We start from the raw sequence: 18,358 nt of genomic DNA on the forward strand, positions 1-18,358 counted from the left end.
AGGCCAGACGCAGATTCGAGGCAGATTCACAGTTCGAGTGAGACAGAATCATATTATCATATTATCAGAAGGGTTAAAATGATAATTAACTTAGACATTCATGGATGATCTTAGTTTAATGTTCTTAGCAAGTCCGAATTTCTTTAACACAACGCGAACTTCCAATATGAACTTGAAATGACACAGTGTGCATTTTAATTCAAGTTCACTCTGTAATGTTATTGTCCTGACAGACTCTTTGGCCCGGTTTCACAGACAGGGCTTAGCCTAAAACAGGATTAGGCCTTAGTTCAATTAGGGCATTTAAGTAGCTTTTATAAATGTTCACTAGAACAACACATTGCTGGTGTGCATCTTGAGACAAAACAATGTCAGTAACATAATTTAAGATATGTCAGTACAAGTTGCTTTTTAGTTAAAACATGCATTTTAGTCTAAGACTAGCTTAAGCCTTGTCTGTGAAACCGGGGGATTGAGTTTTAGATTTAGATATGTCTGACAAAACATTGCTCTATCGTTGTGCATTTTGGGTGCATTTGGGTTTTTTTTTTTTTCTCCAATATTATTTGAGAGTATTTCTTACTAGAAGTCATTTTGTGCCTTTCACTCTAAAGAATGCTGGGTTAAAAACAACCCAAGTTGGGTTGAAAATGGACAAACCCAGCGGTTGGGTTAATGTTTGCCTAACACACTGGGTAGTTTTATTTAACTCAACTATTGTTTAAAAATGACTATACGGCTGGCTTAAAATGAACCCAAAATATGTTGGAAATTAAAACTCAGACACATAATTACTAAAGGCAACAATAATAATCAAAAGATGAACATTTATTAATAAGCAATTTAATAAATGTTTATTGTTTTTTTTTTTTATTATTATTATTCATTAAACTTATTAACAAATGTTCATTAAAATGAACTATTTTGGGTTCATTTTAAGCAAGCAATACAGTAATTTTTAAACAATAGTTGAGTTAAATAAAACTACCCAGCAGGTTGATCACACATTTAACCCAACCGCTGGGTTTGTCCATTTTCAACTCAACTTGGGTTGTTTTTAACGCAGCATTTTTTAGAGTACACTCTCTTTTGATCAAATCAGCTTGACAAATATATGTTGTTCTTCCAGCCATAAGAATGCGGTTTCCTTTAAATGTTTTAGCAGATTAGCTGGCATATAAAAGAGGCTCGTGAGAGAGATGTGTTCGTGAGAATGAAAGAGGACAGGCGGACCTGTACGTGTCTTTCATCATTAATGAGTTTCATTCGCGTTTTTCGTTAGATGGCAGCAAAGCACCAGAGAAACATCAGAGGAGCTCTGCAGCATCCGCATCCGAGCACGAGCGCTAGCCGCTGTCATTACCGAACAGAACCGAACCGAAGCAGAATACACACGCGCGCGCGCGTACACACACATACACACACACGGGGACGGGGCAGATCTGTATTCATCGGAACCAGGCGAAATGAGCTGCTTTTGGATACACTCGATCTTCATCCCGGGATTCTTCGTACTCTTCGGATTTGAAGGTAAGACATCTGATGTGCTTTTGTCATGATATTTTATTTCTGCAGCACAGAGCGTTCTCGTGAGGCGTGTGTTCATGGCGGTATAAACAGAGGATGTGATAACTTCAGTCCAGTGATGTTTCAGTACAGATAACTCTGCTGATAGCCTGGGTTATTCTCTACTTTCTTCTGTCTATGGATTGCCCAGAGTTTGTTCAGCAAGAGCGCTTGAGACACGAATTAGCTGATTATTTTGTGGACAGATATGAACCGAGATCGATCTAAATCGTAGTGGCTCCATCAGAAACAGCACATCTATCGTGTCGAGATGATGAGCGAACAGGGTTTTTGTTTCTGTTGTTGGAGATCCAGCGAGAAATGCGCTTTATGTTCAGGAGCAGCTGATGCAGAACTACCTGCGTGTGTCCTTGCAGGACCTTTGAACCGCAATACACCGAAGCTTTCAAACAGGTCCTGCTGTCAGTGTGTCATTTCGAGCAGCTTTCATTGGTCAGCTGGAGGGATGATGTTCAGAGAATGTTTCTGATAATGTCTCATTATTTAAAAAACCCAACAAACAAACAAAAACCTCAGGTGTAGTACTGTGTATTAAGGTGCCTGAGCAATAACTCTGGGTTTTTTTCTTTCTAATGTTATTGATGAGGTTGCTTATGTCCATTAGTGCTATTGATTTGCTCTCAGGATAAAGAGGGCGCTCATTAGGATGCACAGTAACTCTGGAACCCAAAGACACTCAATTATCTCTCATTTAAATCAGCCTTGCAATGCCTTTATGAGATTTTTCTTTGTCTTCCATGAAGTTACCATTACGCAAGCTGAAAAAGCAAACAATGTTCTTTTGATTAGAAAGAATCAGTGTATGATGTTTGCGTCTGCTCCTGTTCTTCATGTGCTGCTGCCATTAAATGTGGATGGGGCTAAAGTGTTTCTGCTCCTCAATTCATGCTGTAGCTGTAGAAATGTAGGAGCAGTGACAGATGAAACCAAAGCTTTGACTGTCTCTGTCTCTGCATGTGTTGAATGAGCTGCCCATAGGGGTCTCTGCTGGACCAGGTCAATGTGGGAGTTCATCATTCGCTTATTTATACGTTACACATCAGTTTCACCAGGGTATGAGCCTACATGCAGATCATCCTTTAACAACCAGAGGAAGGTTACGTGGGATAATATTTTTTGACACTAGGATATGTGATCTCATTGTTCGGGTTATGATTATTAATCTTTAGCAGATGCATGATACAGTACGTTAATTTTGCATTACTCTTGTTGTTTAAACAGATACCTAAAATACATTTATATAGCAAGCATATCTCCGGCCCACTTGGGGACTGAGCCTGTAATAAATGTACTGTATGTGTACGCACATAGTTATAAGAACGACGCCATGTTGAACACGTACTGATTCTTCTCATTCAATATGTCACAGGAGAAGAATATGCAAAAAGTTTCATATTGTAATAGTGAACTGACTGATCTCCACGATTCTCCATGATTCTCCATTTTGGCAGTTGTTTTTGTAGAACTCTTATCAAAAATCATAGCAAATCATTACAGTATTTACTCGAACATTCACTCACGGACTGATTTGCATGCAGTTTCGAGCTTTCGAGCTGTAGTCATTATCCATTCCGGTCAGGCAGCGTTTGTTTTTGATGGGTGCCGAAGAGAACAGGGAAGGAAATGAATTCTGCTCTGGGAGCGACTGATTCCATTTGGCCGTCGTTTATTGACTTTCTGCACAGAGGTTGGAAACCCTCTCAAACCTGAGCGTTAGTTAGTTGTGTACAGGAGGAAGAGCTGTTGTGGTCAATCCCCAGGAATGCTATACTGTATTCATTAATGTTTACTGAACTGCATCTATTGAGTTCATCTGAGGTTGAGAAATTGAGCAGCTGGTAGAAGTCAAACACACTGCGCAGCGTTCGGACTGATGGAGTGTTGCTGTTGTTGTTTTAAGTGGTTCTGAATCAAGAAGTAGCCTAACCTAACCTCTTCTTCTAATAGGATGCTGTGATTGACTCTTTTTATGAGTAGTTAATTGTGATTATTTGTCTGATGAATTGTGCAGAATCAGTGTGTTTATTTTCTGTCGTTATCTAATATGTGAAATCAGAGGTGTTCACACACTGAATGTTGGATCTGTAATCGTGTGCTATATGATGATGAACCTCACAGATTATGTGCTGACACATTTATCAGCTCTCTAATTAAAATAGATGAAATATGAGATTACATTAAGAATTTAGAATACATAAATATATTCATATATTTAGAGTTTATCTTAGTTGCCAGAAGGAGAGATCACTTGATCTTTTTTTTAATAACACAAAAGTGAATTAGTGGTATTTCAGTTCCAAACTGTGAATAAATACTGTAGTTTTCATGCAGTTTGTTGTTTGAAATCTGTCTGTGGAACCTGACTATAGAAGTGTGTATGCTGTTTTTGTACACATTCCAGAACACTTTTTTATTATTCATTAAAATGTATTAGTATTTTTTTACATAATTTTTTTTATTATTATTTTTAAATGACTGTTGAAAGAAGCTGTAGGGAAGTGTGTGTCTGTTGTTTTCTCCTCCTCATTTCTAGCCCAGTGAGAGGAAAACTCATGCTGTTTAACTGCAGAACTATGGCAGTAATATCACAAATGGACATATCACGATATATGCATATCGATTTGATAATTGCATGATTTTAATACTTCAAAAGATTCTGAAAAGTGTTTGGTCAACGCAGACAGAGAGTAGACTGGTCACATGACTGTTACATACGTGTGCTTAATGTTATTAAATGCAGTAAGCCTCTCGGACAGTGTGTGTGATCCCAATTACAGTTCTCTTCCGTGGCTTATATTACCAAATACACACACAATTACGTCAAATTGCCCATCTTGGTGAGATTTCACGCAAACACAGTTAGTTATGTCTTAACAATATATTGGTGTGTAACAGTATATTGGATCTGTGCAGCTCTTAAAGGGACAGCAGCCTAATAAACCTGCTTCAGTAATGTTAATCAAACAACAAATGACAAAGAGAAAACCATAACTTTTGTAGACTAAGCAGTGGTTAATTTTTTTTCATTTGGTTATTCAATTTCTGTAATTAAATAAACCTATTGTAGGACTGGTTTACACGGACGTTAAAATGACACTTAGTTTTAATGTAATGCTGCAGTAAAACACTGCTGTTCACTTTCAGAAGTTGTAGAGATGCTTTCTTCTTACAAAAAGTTAGTTATTGTATATCTTCAATATCAAGCAGCCCTAGTGAGGACACTCGTCCTGTTAGACACAGATACTTTTCTCTGGCTTCCTTAATTTTTTTAATTATTTTATGTGATATAAACGCATATAACTGGTAAGTTTCTGATTTCATAGTTTATTTAGCTGTGTTTGGTGTGGGTGGGAATGTCCATATAGTGAACATGGTGTTTGTTTTGCTCTTTTCCCTCATATTGAAGATTCTGAAAGGTGTCATTATGATGCCAGCAAACATGTTTAACATTCCATTTTATCTTGTTTGAACAAGAGTTTGAGGGGGAAAAAATGTGGTATCTGGCTCAAAAGGAGTGCCGGAGTGAAGGCACATCTCTAACAACAAGAGAAACAGAAACATATCAGAGCAATGTCTGGGCAGAAACTCATAAAGATGAGCCTCGATCACATGTGTGGTCATCATCTTCACTGATCATCAGTTAAGACCAATAAATCTTCTTCAATGTGAATACTAGAGTATAGTGTTCAGTGATATAATAATGACTTTGGACCAGGTTTTCAGACACATCTATGAGTGTGAATGATTTCACAGCTGGGAAAGTCACTATGTAGTTCAGTCTAACTTTCCAGAACCTTCCACCTCTGTCTTGTTGAGCATCTCGAGGGATCGCTGACCCGGGACAGCAGACATGAAGGTCGCCGTGTGTGTGGCTGTCAAGAACAGAAACCTCCTGACATTCAGATATCACACAGCTTCAGAGGAAGGGTGGCAGGCGCAGTTGTCATGGCAACCTGTTAAAACACAAGGGAGTGAGGCAGTGCACTTGAGGGCCAGATTATGCAAACAATTCAAACATTTTGCGGTTAAATTATGGGGTTTATATTCTGAGATTCGTTGTTTCATATGTGGTGTAGACAGCGTCACTTATTATAATGAGTTTTATTTGCTTTTAATGCTTCGCATCATGTGTGTATGACACATGACCATTTTCACCTGAGATTTGGAGCCAAATTACAGTGGGGTAAAAATGACTTTAGAAAGATGCAGCATCATTATTTTATTTTTACAAAGAGATTGGTAGATCTATTAGTAAAATCTGTTGACTTTAGCAATCTTTGTTTCATTATATGCCAACAGTGACCGTTCAAACATGGCAAAAAGCACTTTTTGTGTTTTTTTTCCTCAAGTTTGTATGCCTGTAACTCAAGAAGTATTAAAGATAACTTAATATCCTCTTAGATTCTCGTTCTTAACAAACTTGATTCTTCCTTTTAATGTCTTCATTTTAAAGGCCCTCGATGGTTCAATCCCAGATATATGGAGATCTTAATGCGGCTCCATGAGTAAATTGGTCAATTGTACACATTTTCAGTGGTCAAAAACCAAATGTGGTTCACTTTGCATACAGCTGATACTTTTTTCTTTTGAAGAGGAATATCTGAAGAACAAATAATGTTGAAACTAGAAATGTATCTTGTGTTTTTCTATCACCTGAAATGCATAACATTCCTGTCTGAGTTCCATAAATATTCCTTTTCCAAAGTTGTCATGCCTGTAACTCTAAAAGTATTCAAGATATCTTAATATCCTTCTAGATTCTCGTTCTTAATAAACTTTCCTTTTGAAATCTTCATTTAAAGGCTCTATATAGTTCAGTCCCATAGATAAATAGTTGAATTTTACCCATTTTCAGTGATCGAAAACTAAATGTGGTTCATTTTGCACACAGATGATACTAATTGCATTTAAAGAAGAATGTCTGAAGAATAAATAATGTTTAAACTAGAAATGCATCTTGTTTCCTTCTATTAAAAGAACTGCATAAAACATAACTCTCTGAGTACCAAAAATCCACTGAAAATTTACTCAGTAAATATACATCTGTGACATTTAATATTTTGGTTTTAATCATTATTTATGTTTGTCTTTACACAGAAAAAAATATATTAACAAAATCAAAAATTTGAGCCAATTTGATTGATTTGACACAGAATGACCCTATAGCGTTATTTAAACACTGCAGCCATTCTGTATTGCGACATCCCTCATTAGATTACTAGATGCAGCTGGAGTAGAAGGTTAATGTTCTTTACACTGAGGGTGGATGTGATACTGTGTGAGTAAAGGGCAACCAATGACAGTCAGACTCGTCATTTTTTTCTGCCGTCTGACCATCATCTTTGCAGTAGAAGCAGATATATGTGCTTAAATGAAGGAGGTCAGTAATAGCTGGAGCCGTATATATCCGTCAGATTCTCATCTCAATGGCAGCCGCCTGACTGGTGCACAACCCTGAAAGTACATCATCTGATCACCTGAGCTGTGAACGTCATGTGACGCACCTGTAAAGGGCTGACAGTGACTGTATCGCTGATGAGAGACGGGATGTGTTAGTTGCTAAGGGTCCATCTGCTGTGATAGGAGAGATCCATATGCTTGAGCTTCACAGATGGTCTTCACACCTGAGCATGAATATTCTGCTGTGAGTATGAGAATCTGATGCTGAATCGAGCTGCTGACTGTCAAACTCAACCAACAGCAGCACTGCAGTTTACTCCAGCAGTGTTCTTCTGGAAACACCAGAGTGAAGCTGAACATCAGCTTTTAGAAGCAGCGTATGAAAATGAATCATCCAAATGATGAACCGATCTGTGTGTGTGTGTGTGTGTGTGTCAGGTTTGTTTATACTTGTAAGGTCCAAAATGTCCTCATTATCAGTGAAACCTGTTGAACACAGACTAGTAAGCCAGAGCTCATTGTTAAAAGGCTTATATTCATTTTGCACAGGTTTCTGTGGGTGTTATGTTTAGGGGTCAGAAGTCAGGTTAGGACATAGAAAAAAAAAAAAAAACAGTGGAAGTCTATGGGCCAGATTTACTAAACAGGGTAAATTAGCATGAGACTGCAATCCCATAAAAGCACTGATGGGAGTGGAAGGTTCTGCGGTTGATCTACTGACACTGCGCAAATGAAAGAACGCAGACGCAGCAGCTCATTTCCATTATGACTAACGCAATCCACCAAGAGCAGCTCAAATTAGCGTAGGGTCGCAGACAAGCAGATTTTTCACTGTGTGTGTTTAGTAAATCTCGACAGTAGTTTTTTAACACCTAAAGAGGGTTTGCGCTGGCACAAGCTGTTAGTAAATCTAGCCTTATATGTCTCCACTAATATAGTCAAAAAAACATAAGTGTGTGAGTGATTATTCATGAAACACACAGTAATGTCACTGCACACGTGTTTCTCTGTCTCCACAGACAGAAGCCCAGAATAAAACCGCTGTCCTGTTTCTCTGTCACTCTCATATAGATGTAGGACACTAAACTGCTGAATGAATTAAAAGTCTGAAGGAAAATCAATAAATAGATTCACTTATTAGTTCTTTTGGCAAAGAGAAAATGGCTTTGGCAAAACTGTTGGAAAATAGGTGTAAATATTCATGAAGCGAACCTTCCAGGATGAATATTCATGACTGGGCTGTTTGGTTGAATTTGATTATTGATTTAGATAAGATGTCTCAATGTGTGTATGAAAGAAATTATTATATTGCTAGAAACGACAGTAGATAGAAACACAGTAAACAAAAATGAACAGACGTGTTTTTACTGTTATTTTTATTCTTATGTATTTGTTTCCTCTTTATATAAAGCACTTTGAATTATCATTGTGTATGAAATGTGCTATACAAATAAAATTGCCTTGCCTTGCCTATAGTACATCACTCTTCAAAAGTTTGGGATTAGTAAGAATGTCTTTGTTTTTGAAAGAAAGTTCTTACATACACCAAGGTCAAAAACAGTAATGTTGTGAAGTGTGTTATTCCAATTTTAAGTCGCTATTCTGTATTTTAATAGATTTTGGAATGTTCTTAAGTTTTTCTGTGATTGTGAAGCTCCATTACTCCAATCATCAGTGTCACGATGGCTGGAGTTGGCTGTTCCTGTGTGGACATGAAGTATGAGGATATTTGTGTGGTGTTTTTGATATTGAGTCATTTGACACTGATATGAGGTGAATTTTGTGGTTTTCACCCTTAGAATATCCAGCGCTAACACTGCGTCCTCCGTATCTACTCGCCTGAGTCTCGCCAGGGTTTGTGTACCAATTTAAATCTAATTTGCGTGATCTGATGTGAGCATTAGTGAATAATTGATGCGATGTCGGGCTACTGAAGCACATCAGCAGACCCAAACACTTGTGTGGTCACAGCAGGAGGACTGCGGACTCTGAATGTGATTTAATTTGGACCGGAGAGAGTGTAATGAGTATGTAGCCCACTCAGTATGATTACGCTGAATTGTTTTTATTTAAAAGAAAATATGTAGATGTTTACAAGAGTCAATTTGAATGCCATGTAATTAGTATTTTTCAAGGTACATTTATATTCAGCAGTTCTAAAACTACTAACCGGTTAGAATGTTCATATAGAGTTTGATTGACGAGCCAGTGAGCAGGGAGTTTGTGTCGGTTCGTTAACCAGAGCTGAGAGACCGTCAGAAGAGATTAATCTGGAGTTTAGCACTTATTGTGTGTACATTTGTCATACAACAACTGGGATGCTGGTTAAATGCAGTAAATTGTGCTTGAATGATTAAAATTTGCTATAAATAAGTGTATCCTGTTTGAATAAGACATAATAATTGCTCATAATAATAGAGGAAGGGATGCTGGTTGGATCAAAACTCTGATTAGTGTTCTGATGGTCGTTATTGATCATTGTTCACTTTGTTTGCTGGAACTGTGAAGTTTGAGTCTAATGTGAAGCATCTTGTAATGCTTTTCTTTAAAGGGACACTCCACCATTTCTTCATCATTTACTCACCCTCATGCGTCTTTATTCTGTGGAACACAAGTGAAGATTTTTAGAAAAATAATACATTTCTGTTTTCATATAAGGCAAGTGAAGCCTAAAAGTTGGTGCTTCAAAAGCCACACCCCATTCACCTCCATTGTAAGTGCCTCATTTTTTATTTTTTAAGAAAAGGAGAGATGAGTAGAAATACTTTTTTTAAGGTGATTAACCTAATACCTCGAATGCTGTCATTTGATCTTAACTTGTACTGAACCAGGAACATTCCTTGAAGCTACAGTTCGTTGATCTAATGGTTGTGAAATTGCTGTGTTTTTCTCAGCTTCATGCACTGCCGTTAATGTGCTGGATGCTTTTATAAGGGGCTTTTGGTAAGAAAGTGTCTGCTATGAAAGTAGATATTCAATGCCAGAGTTGTGCTTGAGACGAGCGTCGTCCCTCACAGATGAAATAATGCTGGAGAGGAACAGGATCGACTAATAAATAGAGGTGATAAGCAGTGAGCTCATTTATATGCTAATTCTCTAAAGCAACATGTCATGCGTTAGCTGCTCTCCACTCCAGTGGACATGAGAATCAGCATCATTGTGCTGTCGGAGCTCACAGGAACTCATTCAGAGGAACCGAGGAGTGTGGAGATCAGATGAAGAGATGAGCGGAGATCCACATACACAAGTGCTGGACATCAGGGGTTAAAGATTTGGGCTTGTATTTGAAAGGAGCAGTGCAGGACTGCTTTAAGTTTTTGACATGTGTCACGACTGGCCCAAAAGTCTAGGGATCTAGAAGTATGATTCTCACTTTGGGTGTAAAAGGTCCTGGGTTCAAATCCCGGACGAGCCCCCACTTTTGTTACAACCGGCTCAAACCATCAGAAATGAAAGGAGGATGTAGTGACGTCAGTGCAGTTGCATGAATTAAACATATATTAACATAAATAAAAGAAATCTGTAAAACAACATGGTCATCTGTAGAGTCCGTAAGATGCATCGAAAAACCAAAAAGCAAGTAACAAAAATCAACTTTAAACTACAACTAAACAAAACCAAAAAGACAACCGCTGGAAACTCTCCATCCATGCTAACAAAGCACAACTTTATAGAGGGAAGAATAAAGTTCTCTTGATGAGCCTCGTAACCACACCAACTGGACAACAGGAAGACCAGGAGACCGTCACACACGTGAGAGACTCATGCGTGAATGAGAAAATAAAAAGCGGGACATGCGTGATGTTAAAGAGTTATTAAGCGCAATAAGCCGTGACAATACAGAACTCAGTGTGGAGCTCGCGATGCAAGCATTAAAGCGTGAACATAAGAAATGATTCTCTCGATCAGGCACAGGCTTCCTGTCCCTCTTTCACGTCAGACCTCTACTAAATGATTGATTATACTACCGGAGGTTGTGTTAACAGAACTTATTCTGTCATTTACCTCATTTTAAAAACATTGACAGGTAATTCCAAATGCTGTCCATTATTTTGTCAGAAGAGAAAAAAGAAAACCGCTTAAGCTCAGTGCAGATCACACACACTCTCTCTCACACTTTCACTCTCACACACACACACACACACACACGCACTCTCACACACACACACACACACACACACACTTGTTTATATGTTTTACGGTTACTCTCCATAGGCCTAATGGGTTTTATACTGTACAATCTGTACATTCTCTCCCCCTACACTACGCCTACCCCTAAACCTACCCATCACAGGAAACTGTCTGCATTTTTTGAATTTCAAAAATACAGTTTAGTATGTTTTTTTAAGCCATTTGGTTTACAAGGACACAGGAAATTTTATTATACACACTTGTGTCCTCATAAACCATATATACAAGAACACACACAAACACACACACACTTTGCATTTCACCTCAGCTCTAGCTTGTTTCATAATCTATCTTTCTAATAAACCTGGCATTGTACACTTTGAATATTGCTGTGATGAATTGCTTATGCTCCTCTATTGTGAGTTGCTTTGGATAAAACTGTCTGCTGAATGCATGAATGTAAATGTAAACCTGCCCAACAGGTGTGGAGGTCCACCTCTTAGTTCTTTCGGGTCTATCGAGTCAAGCGTTCAGGGCTTGCAGCGGGCATTCAGTGTCTTCTGTAGGGCAGTGCTCTCAACTCAGCTAAAATATAAAACCGTTTTGCTACGGGGCCACTGCTACAGAGACACACGCGGCTCTTGAGAGTGAGTTATCAAACCAGAACGGTTGCTTTGAGACGAGATGCTCCAGTGAGATGAAGAAGGGAAGGAAGCTCAACTTCAGTGTATGGTAATGTATCTCGAGTTGTTAGAGAATCCACCAGAGTCTGTGTGGAGAGAATGGCTGCTTTAGACCTTCCATACATGTTGATGAATGCTTGTGTATAATTCTACTGTATCTCTTCTTCTGTTTTTTGATCTTTCTGTGTCTCTCTGTTGGTTGTCTCAGTGAACAGATGCTGGTTTAACTCACGTAGATAAGAGCTGCGGTCTCTACAGAGGGATATATCTCACCAAACATGTATATTTAATTTCTGCTGAGACGGATCAGATCAACAGAAGCCACGCACCACAGTGGGTTTCAAACCACAGACTCAAGGGAATTTTTGTCAGACTCATTTTACTTGACAAGATTTTCCCAGAATGATGTCTTAGACTCCAAGCAATTGTGATATTATGTAAATATTATTAACTGAAATCAATGCACATATTTAAAATTAATGTTCTTTAATAAATAACAAATATTTTGAACCAAAATGGCAGTTTGAACCAAAAATGTGGTTTTGTTGTTATTTGTGCATTTTGTGCATGATCAAAGGTCCTAACATATTTCACAGTTTTAATAAAATAACAACTTTGGCAGATTTTCCCATGATTCAGCTCTGGTCTCTGCACATGTTCAGAGGTGTTCTGTGTGTTTTTGAGGGAGTTTAACATGGTAATTTATCACTGTAGTACAGTAAGACTGAAAATGCCAGCTGATAACCAGACGTCATCCTCTCATGATGTTGTTACAGGATCTACTTTAGATACAAATCAATGAAATGGAGGTTAAATCACATTAGTAGAAATGAGTATCTCTGTCTAAAAGCCATTATAGAGAGAAGGAGCATCAGCAGTAAAAACAGAATAAGAGTGAAAGAACTCGAAATTACAGGATGTCAAACCGGACCAAATAATCTTTATATGGTGTGTCGTGTGCCCGTTATTGCTTTGTGTCTCTAGAAATGGTCAAGAAGTCTCTGCAGAGACCTTTTTATACCATGAAACATTTGATGTTCATTGATGTCAAATCTGTCTGAAGTAAAACGCAATTCTGAAGGAAATTCTGATTCTCAGATGTTTCTGCAGAAATAAGCCTGAATCTGTAGAGAGAGACAGACAGATAGAGATGCATCTTTACTGTATTTTTATGTGGTTTCTGAAATATTTCTTCAGTTATTACAGGTGGTTTTAATGTGACAGATGGATCATGTAAAGCACTGGTTGTTGTTTACAGCCATTAACACACTTTGACAGAGCGATTAAAAACAACAGATGTGTGTTAAACTCTACAGACGTATTTAGTGTCTAAGTAAAAATGAAACAATTGTTCATTTAGTCATTTCAGTATTAACAGTAATATTTACAATGATAATGAATGATAATAGTAATATTTCAGGCTTTCTTTCTGGCTGATTTTGAATCACTGATCTGTGTTTATCAGCCGCTCATGTCAATAATATAATGAAGTCAATACTGACTGAAACTCTTCCCACAATCTACATCTGACTGAGATCACGAGACAAGTGTTTGGTGTCATTGACATCACACAACATGTCTGACAGTGAGCATATGCAAATGAGATGTAAAGAGTTTGAGCACTTAAATCATCCACGAACAAACTCCCTTTCTTCCTCCTGGACACGCTTGGATTTGTTTGGAAATCAGCGTTACATTCATTCAGCTGAAACCTTTGCTTGTTTGTGGCCGTTGTGATTTTGTGCAGTTAAAATCATCCTGTTTGATTACAGATGAAATCTTACTGAGCTTTTCACTCCCTTAATCTAGATTTTGCCCACAAGATGAAGCACATCATCCCGTTTCTATTGGAGATGACCTGATTCTACACCTGAAATAGACTCACGCTTTCCTCCTGAGCGTTGAGTAAAATAAAACATCTTACCCTTGAATTCTCAGACCACCCGTATATACCTCTCTCTCTCTCTCTCTCTCTCTCTCTGGTAGTTAATGACTGTCGGTTCGAGGCGCGGAAACTGTTTTGCATAAGGTCAGGAATCACGATGACAAATACCAAATATGTTAAGTCATTAATAGTCTTGTTCTTCATGGATAAATATGCTCATCTGATGTAGGTCAACAAGGCATAAAAAATTCTGAATTAATGTTAACAGATTTCATTTTTTCACAATGACTGACATTTGACACAGACCTTAGCTCATGACTGCAGGATTCTGTTGTTTAAGGCTCTTCACACTTGACAGGTTTGGTTGGATTAAAGCGAACTCTGGTGCGATTGCTCTAGTGCGGTTCATTTGAAAAAGTGTGAATGCTGCCATTCAAACCTTGGTGCGCACCAAACTATCCCTTCCAAACGAACTCTGGTGCGGTATGAAATATGAACACAACACGGACCAAAGACATCTAAACAAAGAATAAGAATGCTCAAATGTAGCTGGTTTTTCTCATCATAGTCGTGATGTTGCCCATCACAGTTCAGCACAGGTGTCAGAAATGCAGCAGATCTTCGTTTCTGTGCATAACGGAGGAATTCCTGCTGTTTTAACTCCTTTACTTTATAAAGGATAAACTTGTAAATTTGTCTTGGGCAAACTGCTACAGTGTTACTCTGACCATACAATAACAATTAAGCAAACAAAACAAGTAAGAACATACATTAAAACACAACAGTATATAAGCTCTTCATGTGTTCTCAGCTGATAAAAATGCCATCATCTTTGCTCACATAGAACGAGCGCATTTGGCACACCGGATTGTTTTGGATGTTCAGAAAGTTCTGTTGCAAAATATGTCATAAAAGCCTTTTTTTATCTTCAGGTTCTGTGTTAGAAATGACAGTGAGCACCTTTACATACACACCAATAACTTCCAAAAATCAGTTTATTGAAATAACCTGATTTACCAGTTTACATGCAAATCAATAACCTGGCAATGCCAGTAAAAGGTGATTACAAGACTGTATTAACAGAGTTTTTTAATAAAGCTGCCAGCCACCGCCAGCATTTTTGATTATTTTCACACAATTTTCACGGCCCCCAGAATATTTTGTTGTATGAATATCTGAACATGCAATATGTCAAAAGAAAGAACAGAGCCTCTTCTTTTTTTTTTAAACAAAACAAAAAGACAGAAACGTTTTATTCTAGCTTCATGCACTCTTTTTTATTAACACATTTTGAAAAGCAACATTTTGAACAAAAGCTGAGAAAATCACGTTTTTTGTTTTTTTTTCAAATACTTCAACATGCATAAGTGCAAATGCTTTTATCGCTTGTTTCTGCTCCCTTTTGCCTGTGTTTTGATCTGGAGATTCTGTACACTTTCAGAAGTTACGTAATAGCGCCCCCTAACGTTAAACAGTGAAAACACGAACATCAAAATGTAAGCATCCATGTATTTCTCTCAGAGCATCTTTTTATTATGTAAGTTGTGATGTTAAAGCATTAAAAACCCCAGAGAATTTCAAAATGTCAGTGAGAAACTTGTTCTCCTCTTATATTTGAAGTTTCGCTTGTGCTTTGGCTGCACAAGATGAGAACAGAGAACACATTTTTTATATTTCTTGGGTCAAGAAAAAGTCGGAGTTTGTGATATATTTCTCCTCCGCTACCATGAAACACTCACTGTGTCTAAATGTGCTTAAATCTGCCATATAAGGATGCGTTCAGGACATGATTATATGCTGGGCGAATTTGGGGTAATGGGCAAAAATCTAGCTGTGTCGATCGATTTATTCTTAAGCTGTTTATGACCTTCAGCCAATAAAGGAATGCGGTTTAGTACGTTTACATGACCATACGTGTTGTTGGCTTATTAAGCATAATTGGTTTAAGAATGTACTCAATATGAACGCTAAGTGAACCAGAACTAAATGTATCGTTTTGTGTGAACCGGCCCTAAGTCACCTGACAGCCTTTCTGAACCTCCAGTCTAAACTGGGCCAGAGAGCTCAGTGTTTGCTGATCACAGCGTCAGCAGTTTATTGATTATCTGAACAGCTTCCAGAATGAACTGTGGAGCTCTCTTTTATTTCTCATGTTCTCTCTCTCGTATGTCTGAGATACAGGAGGCTTTATGCTGAAATGAGAGTGATTATTCATGAAACACACAGTAATGTCGCTGCACACGTGTTTCTCTGTCTCCACAGACAGAAGCCCAGAATAAAACCACTGTCCTGTTTCTCTGTCACTCTCGTATGGATGTAGGACACTAAACCTCTGGGCTTTTCCACTAAACTCACTTGACAGACGCTCAGAGAGGGAACAGCGCATGAAACTGAAGCTGATATCACAGTTATGCTTGTGGAGCAGCGCTCGAGTCCTCGACTCACCTGACTAACTCAGTTCTATGTCTTTTCTCTGCTGTAGAAGGATCAGCAAAACAACACAAAACATCTGACAGCGAAGAGCTTCTACCAAACAGAGGAAAGTCAGATTGTGTTCATGTAATGAGAGTTTGATGTTGAACATCTGCTGAAGAATAAAATATTCCAGATCTTTTGATTGGCTCATTCAATCTAATCATAACATAGAGACACTGATGGATGTGGACAACCGCCACACGTCAGATGAACATGTTTTTGATGACTCTCATCTGTGAAAAGTCATTATAACACAGAAGCAACATAAACTCCATTAGCTGGCACAAACTTCAGCACGTCAGAAACTGAAATGTGAGTCTAAGCGTTGTAGAGACAGACGGTTTTATGGCTGAGATTATTGTCTGATTTCACTTCTGCTGTCACTCAAGTTTGATTGGCAGCTGTCGCTCATGTGAAGTCAGCTGCTCTCAGATGATGTTATTGAATAAAATCATCTTCAAGAGCATGAATGAAGCTGAATCTGAGCATAGATGAGTCTGTTCAACAGGAATCACGATTTCTCAGGCAAACAGTACTGTGTACAACTATGAATAGATTAAATGAGAAATTGTTCTATACTGTAAAAAGCCAACATTATTATATGTATTTTCCTAGTTAGCGATGGTGTTTTGTTGAAGGATGAAAGATAAACAGTGCCTCCTCCATAAAATCTGAATGAGAATATAATGAACAGAAGTATTTAGGGATGCCCCGATATGAAAATTTTGGCCGATACCAGTTCTGTATATTTGAAAGCCAATAACTGATAAATTGGCCGATAAATCTAAATCAAAATGTATATAATTTTTGAGAGCCTGATTACAAAAACGAAACGCTCACCATTTAAAGCCATGTGTAATGATGAGTCAACAGTGTGTGGATCCATTAGCAGCTTTATTAAACACAGCAGCAGTACAAACAAGGGCAGAGCAGTACCATAAACAGGGACAGGCGAGGGTCGAGGCAGGCAGCAGAGAATCAGAGTCAGTTCACAGGCAAGGATCGAGGCAGGCGGCAAACAAACACAGTCCAGGGTACAGGCAATGTTCGGGGCAGGCGGCAAGGGTTCACGAGAGATAAACAGTCCAGGTAACAACAAGATAACAGTCCACAGAATAACGCTCAGAAATGATCACCGTAGCAAATCAAGACTTCGCGAAGATGTGGTGTGTATGCGTGGCTTAAATAGTGTGCGTGTGATGCAGTTCAGGTGTGTGTGCAATCAGTCCCAGGAATGAGGGCCCATGGGAAATGAAGTCCGAATGGTGGGGAATCAGTATTCCGGTGATGGCTCCCTCCGGCGGTCCGGAGGATGAACCGTGGGAGCCATATTCATGACAGATTCCTGACGCGAGGAGGCGGACGCCGGGGTCTACCACGTGGTCGAGGGGCCGGTCTCTCCGGGTGCGTCCGGTGGAATTCCTCTACGAGTGCAGGGTCCAGGATATCATCCGATTCGACCCAGGATCGCTCCTCCGGCCCGTACCCCTCCCAGTCGACCAGATATTGTGGTCTCCGACCCCGACGCCTGGAATCGAGCAGCTCTCGGACTTGGTAAGCCTCCTCGCCCTCAATCGTCAGTGGTGGGGGATGACGGCCCTTGGCTCCCTCCGGTTCCCCCCCTCGGACCCCCGGAGGGTTTCAGCAACGAAACATGGAATGTGGGAGAAACACGATAATTAGCAGGCAGATTTAAACGAAATGAGACAGGAGTAATTTGTTTGACAATTTGAAAAGGCCCTACAAACCTGGGACTGAGTTTCTTGCATGGAAGTCTTAGGCGAAGATCCCTGGTAGAGAGCCAGACCCACTGCCCAACGGTGTACTGGGGATTCGGTCGGCGGTGTCTGTTGGCTTGTACCTCTTGTCTTCTGATGGCGCGTTGAAGATGGTGATGAGCCATATCCCAAGTTTCCTCGCTTCTGCGCATCCAATCATTGACTGAAGGTAGCTCGGAAGATTCACCTGACCACGGGAACAGTGGAGGTTGATAGCCTAGGACGCACTGGAAGGGTGTGATTCCGGTGGCTGGTTTTCTTAGAGAGTTCTGGGCGTATTCAGCCCACATCAAATAGCGACTCCATTCCGACTGATCCTTCTGACAGTAGGTGCGGAGAAAGCGTGTGAGGTTCATTCGTTCTGTCTGACCATTGGATTCTGGGTGGTAGCCGGATGTGAGGCTGATGTTAACGTTTAA

General features: G+C 39.2%; 1 protein-coding gene across 1 annotated transcript in view; it reads left to right on the forward strand.

Moving 5' to 3' along the window:
• Positions 1–1,281: 1,281 nt before the first annotated feature.
• The window catches only part of lsamp (limbic system associated membrane protein), a 154,997-nt gene continuing 137,920 nt past the window's right edge, over positions 1,282–18,358 (forward strand). The window contains exon 1 of the mRNA XM_051861926.1: positions 1,282–1,530. Coding sequence (XP_051717886.1) covers positions 1,467–1,530 — 64 coding nt within the window. The 5' untranslated portion in view covers positions 1,282–1,466. The remainder of the gene's footprint in view (positions 1,531–18,358) is intronic.

This window comes from Ctenopharyngodon idella, chromosome 15 (assembly GCF_019924925.1).
Source record: "Ctenopharyngodon idella isolate HZGC_01 chromosome 15, HZGC01, whole genome shotgun sequence".
Lineage (NCBI taxonomy): Eukaryota > Metazoa > Chordata > Actinopteri > Cypriniformes > Xenocyprididae > Ctenopharyngodon > Ctenopharyngodon idella.